Consider the following 5,925-nt stretch of genomic DNA (forward strand, 5'->3'; position numbering starts at 1 on the left):
CTTCAGTCCCCAGACAAAGGGAATTTGGCGCACGGTGGCACACTCATGGGTTTCAAAATACTATATACAAATGATGTTTACGTATGTATGCGTCATAGAAAACCATCATGCTTGTGCTGCATGCAGCGTTGCTGTATCTGAAAACAGCCATCTCTATAAACCAACAACATCATATAAACAAATAGGTTTACGTACGGAAGAATGTAGATGAATGAAAGCGAGCCACACAAATATTTAGGTCACAAGTTTTATTACATCTTGTTTTGTAACTAAAATGTTGAGGGTTACCTCATTAATATTGCATACAGCTTGAAACAGCTGAACATTTTGTTCTGTGATGCTCACCCAGTAGCACTGAGAAGTCAACACAATCATTCACAATTGTTTTCAGTCATTCAACCCCAGTCAAAATCATTCTGACAGTTCAGTAAACTAGCATCACAGCTCTGAATCTTTAGAGATAACTTTCATATATAACTGTCATAGAAAATCTGCAGTCAGGCTATGCCATAATAAATAACACGTTTAATTAAATAAAAAACTTAAATACAGCTTTATCTTTACTATGCTAAATAACATCAGCATATCATACAATGTATCACAAAGTGATGCTCTCTGCATCCCATCCTTTTAACATAAAAGATATTCAAGATGTCCAATTGCACTTTCTTCTGTGCAGAAATTCAGTCTGAATGCTTGTGCAATGTCCCAAAAACCCTGTCCCAGTGTGTGAAGTACGGAGCATAGTTGGACTTGAACTTCAGATGGTGCAGGTCGTGGTGCGGAGCTCCACCGTAGAGGCCAAAGGGCACCAGTCTATGCGTGGACCAGGGCAGGTCATATCCAGAGTGGTCCTCCACAGAAAGCCAGATATTCAGAACATAGAAGAGCATCTCTGTCAGGGGGTGGCAGCCCAGCAGCAGAGGGTTGACCCCAGCGAAGAATCCCAGAGACAGGGTTTCCCAGGCCCCAGAGTACTCAGTGGTCAGGGCGAAGGTGGATGTGTGCTTGTGGTGCACCTTGTGGAACGTCCGGTAGAGCCAGGGCACCTTATGGTGCAACAGATGCCAGATGAAGTATTGGAAGTCGAACAGCAGGAGGCAGGCGACCACGTCCCAGATGAGACGCAACGTTCCGGGGGCCTCGGGCATGAAGGTGGCTGGTCTCCAGAACCAGTGCAGCACAGTGAGAGGGAAGAGGAACACTACATGGTTGTAGAGGGAGTGAGCCAGGCAGCTCCACATCATGGTCCAGGAGACGTGGCTCTTCTGCTGGATCTTAAAGGTCCTGATCCAGGCCAGCCTGGAGGAGAGGAGGTCCAGCACCACGAAGGGCAGGCAGAAGGTAAGGTAGACGCTGAGGGAGAAAAGCACAGGGAAGAAAGGTGATCTGAGCCAGGCATTATATCCCAGGATGAAGTCCCATAGGCTCTGCATTGTGTTCAGTCGTGTTGTGTGTGAGCTTGACAGGCGTGTTTAAACAACCTCCTGCAAAAGCTCTCTCCTTTTATGAGTTCTCTGTGAAAAGTATCCGCCCACAGATGTCCTTATATAGACTTACTGAACTTCCGGGGGACTTCTCAGAGTGCCTTCAGAATGTATTCATACCCCTTGACTTATTCCACACTTAGCTCAGTTATCTGATTCAGAGTATGATTGTTCTGTGTGCCTGTATTGAAAATATCTATACAATCATTAAATAAATACATTCAGATATTAGTGTTATTCTAAGCTAAGGGAAATCAAAGTTTCCCTGTATTGCATAATGTTATCAAAGAGAAGAGAAGGACAAGGAGGAGAGGTGGGTTGAACATTTTTCTTTTGCCAGGAGCAAACAACGTGGTGAGAGCTGATGGAGGTCTGACCCACTGACAGTCAGAGAGATTTTACCACTGTTACAACAGAGCTGTGACCCTCTGATGACTCAACCTGTGTAGCAGAATTCCTGTGAGAGCTGAGAACTTGGCATCGTGACAATGGAAACAGCAGATGGTGCTGTTGATTGCTTTCCGTTTCTGTTCTACTAATTGTCCTTCTATTCACATTCCAATGTGTGATGAAATGAACTTTCCATTCATCAGTTCTAGGGATGTGTTCCTGAACAGTATTATGTCAGTGCCAGAGGTCAAACAGAAAAGGAAACCTGTCATTCCTGATGTTGAGTGGTCGACTGTCTTGGTATTTAGAGTGAATAGCTGGATAATAGACCATGACTCATATAGGCTCTGTCAAGCCCTACTCATGATAAACATCTGTTAACAAAACCCCAGTGATTACAGTATTTTCTATGTACAATGAGGATGTCAATAGCCCTTTCTGTAAACTGGATGTGGCAACTAACTAGGGGTTAGTTGGGATTAAAGTTCATCCTCATCTCCACTTTAAATTCAATCCATCTATCCTATGAATCACAGGGAGAGAGTGAGAGTGAGGCAAGTGGTGACTCTCCCTTTCTGAGATAAGATAAGGTAAGTTAAGTTCCACTTGTCTTTACTGGTTCTTTGGTGTCAGCTACAAGTAGAGATCCTTCCATTCCCGGAAAATCCAAGGTGTACTTTCCAAGATTACCCAACACACAATGGTGACATTCCGAAATCTCAATTCTGATCATATCTGTGGCAGTGCCGACTGGATCTACGGGTTTACTTTGGCCCCCCCCCCTCTGTCACACAATCTGCCTTAGTGAACCACTTTACAGTTGTATTTGTTTATTTAACCTTTATTTAACCAGGTAGGCAAGTTGAGAACAAGTTCTCATTTACAATTGCGACCTGGCCAAGATAAAGCAAAGCAGTTTGACACGTACAACAACACAGAGTTACACATGGAGTAAAACAAATATACAGTCAATAATACAGCAGAAAAATGAGTCTATATACAATGTGAGCAAATAAGGTGAGATAAGGGAGGTAAAGGCAAAAAAAAAGGCCATGGTGGCGAAGTAAATACAATATAGCAAGTAAAAAAAAAATAATAATAATAAAATAAACACTGGAATGGTAGATTTGCAGAGGAAGAATGTGCAAAGTAGAGATAGAAATAATGGGGGTGCAAAGGAGCAAAATAAATAAATAAATACAGTAGGGGGAGAGGTAGTTGTTTGGGCTAAATTATAGATGGGCTATGTACAGGTGCAGTAATCTGTGAGATGCTCTGACAGCTGGTGCTTAAAGCTAGTGAGGGGGATACGTGTTTCCAGTTTCAGAGATTTTTGCAGTTCGTTCCAGTCACTGGCAGCAGAGAACTGGAAGGCGAGGCAGCCAAAGTAAGAATTGGTTTTGGGTGTGACCAGAGAGATATACCTGCTGGAGCGTGTGCTGCAGGTGGGTGCTGCTATGGTGACCAGCGAGGTGAGATAAGGGGGGACTTTACCTAGCTGGGTCTTGTAGATGACCTGGAGCCAGTGGGTTTGGCGACAAGTATGAAGCGAGGGCGAGCCAACGAGAGCGTACAGGACGCAGTGGTGGGTAGTATATGGAGCTTTGGTGACAAAATGGATGGCACTGTGATAGACTGCATCCAATTTATTGAGTAGGGTATTGGAGGCTATTTTGTAAATGACGTCGCCGAAGTCGAGGATCGGTATGATGGTCAGTTTTACAAGGGTATGTTTGGCAGCATGAGTGAAGGAGGCTTTGTTGTGAAATAGGAAGCCAATTCTAGATTTAACTTTCGATTGGAGATGTTTGATGTGAGTCTGGAAGGAGAGTTTACAGTCTAACCAGACACCTAGAATTTGTAGTTGTCCACATATTCTAAGACAGAACCGTCCAGAGTAGTGATGTTGGACCGGCGGGCAGGTGCAGGCAGCGATCGGTTGAAGAGCATGCATTTAGTTTTACTTGTATTAAAGAGCAATTGGAGGCCACGGAAGGATAGTTGTATGGCATTGAAGCTTGTCTGGAGGGTTGTTAACACAGAGTCCAAAGAAGGGCCAGAAGTATACAGAATGGTGTCGTCTGCGTAGAGGTGGATAAGAGACTCACCAGGAGCAAGAGTGACATCATTGATGTATACAGAGAAGAGAGTCGGTCCAAGAATTAAACCCTGTGGCACCCCCATAGAGACTGCCAGAGGCCCGGACAACAGGCCCTCCGATTTGACACACTGAACTCCATCAGAGAAATAGTTGGTGAACCAGGCGAGGCAATCATTTGAGAAACTAAGGCTATCGAGTCTGCCGATGAGGATGTGGTGATTGACAGAGTCGAAAGCCTTGTCCAGGTCAATGAATACGGCTGCACAGTATTGTTTCTTATCGATGGCTGTTAAGATATCGTTTAGGACCTTGAGCGTGGCTGAGGTGCACCCATGACCAGCTCTGAAACCAGATTGCATAGCGGAGAACGTGTGGTGGGATTCGAAATGGTCGGTAATCTGTGTCTCCCCTTTTGAAGAGGGGGATGACCGCAGCTGCTTTCCAATCTTTGGGAATCTCAGACAACACGAAAGAGAAGTTGAACAGGCTGGTAATAGGGGTTGCAATCATTTCGTCAGAAAGAAAGGGTCCAGATTGTCTAGCCCGGCTGATTTGTAGGGGTCCAGATTTTGCAGCTCTTTCGGAACATCAGCTGACTGGATTTGGGAGAAGGAGAAATGGGGAAGGCTTGGACGAGTTGCTGTGGGGGGTGCAGTGCTGTTGACCGGGGTAGGGGTAGCCAGGTGGAATGCATGGCCAGCCGTAGAAAAATGTTAATTGAAATTCTCAATTATAGTGGATTTATCGGTAGTGATAGTGTTTCCTATCCTCAGTGCAGTGGGCAGCTGGGAGGAGGTGTTATTACAGTGTCCCAAAACTTTTGTGAGTTTGTGTTGCAGGAAGCAAATTTCTGTTTGAAAAAGCTTGATCGTGTTACACAGATGTTGATCTATACACAGCAAATTGGCCAGTGTTAACTAGTGTTGATTTTTCAGTGTAAAAATTCTAGTGTTGATTCAGGTGTTACATGAACTCTGTAAATCTGTCCTGTACAGCCAGGGCACCTTGTGGTGCAGCAGATGTCAAATTAAGTATCGAAAGTCGAAGGAGGCAGGTGACTACGTCAATCTGAGAATGTGATCTGAGTCACGTATGATATTCCAGTATCAAGTCCCATAGGCTCTGTAGAAGCGTTGTCTTCAGTCTTGTTGTGTGAGCTTGACAAATGTGTTTAAACAACCACCTGCAAAAGCTCTCCCCTTTTGGGCTCCCGAGTGGCGCTGTGGTCTAAGACACTGCATCTCTGTGCTTGAAGTGTCACGACAGACACCTTGGTTCAATTCCAGGCTGTATCACAACTGGCCATGATTGGGCATCCCATAGGGCTTCGTCTGGGTTTGGCTGGTAGAGGCTATCATTGTAAATAATAATTTGTTCATAACTGACTTTCCTGGTTAAATAAAATAATGATGTGTTCTGTGACAAGCATCCACCCCCAGATGTCCTTATAAAGACTTCTGGTAGATTTCTCACTTACGGTGTCTTCAGAAACTTATTCCACATTTTGTGTTTCAGCCTGAATTCAAATGGATTACATGCAGAAAATGTGTTTTTCAATGCTTGCCATTGGTAGATATTTGGAGGCACTTGCTCAAAGTTGGACATATGTACAGTGAGTCTACCTACAGATTTAGGATCTTAATTTGATCAAACGTGTAGTTTATTTGAGGTCTAAAAGGGCTTCTGAAGTTTGTAATTTCCATTTTGAAAAATCTATCAACTCCTACAAAGATCTCCATTCATTATAATCCACATAACAATTCACATTTGATCAAACGTGTAGTGTATTTGAGGTCTAAAAGGGCTTCTGAAGTTTGTAATTTCCATTTTGAAAAATCTATCAACTCCTACAAAGATCTCCATTCATTATAATCCACATAACAATTCACATTTCCCATTGCTGCAGGATTATTTTCCTGCTGTAGAAAACTGCCTCAAATTAAGATA

The 5,925-nt window shown here is 43.7% G+C and overlaps 1 protein-coding gene across 1 annotated transcript; it reads right to left on the reverse strand.

The window, feature by feature from the left end:
* Positions 1-233: 233 nt before the first annotated feature.
* LOC135525164 (cholesterol 25-hydroxylase-like protein) lies at positions 234-1,466 on the reverse strand. Its single transcript, XM_064952906.1, has one exon. It carries the CDS (start codon positions 1,434-1,436, stop codon positions 684-686), a length of 753 nt encoding a protein of 250 aa, XP_064808978.1. The 5' UTR covers positions 1,437-1,466; the 3' UTR covers positions 234-683.
* Positions 1,467-5,925: the final 4,459 nt, after the last annotated feature.

Source organism: Oncorhynchus masou, chromosome 31 (assembly GCF_036934945.1).
Source record: "Oncorhynchus masou masou isolate Uvic2021 chromosome 31, UVic_Omas_1.1, whole genome shotgun sequence".
In the NCBI taxonomy this organism is placed as follows: domain Eukaryota; kingdom Metazoa; phylum Chordata; class Actinopteri; order Salmoniformes; family Salmonidae; genus Oncorhynchus; species Oncorhynchus masou.

What these genes read in the sequence shown, in the direction of transcription:
- LOC135525164 (XM_064952906.1), bottom strand. Translation starts at nt 1,436, where the DNA reads ATGCAGAGCCTATGGGACTTCATCCTGGGATATAATGCCTGGCTCAGA.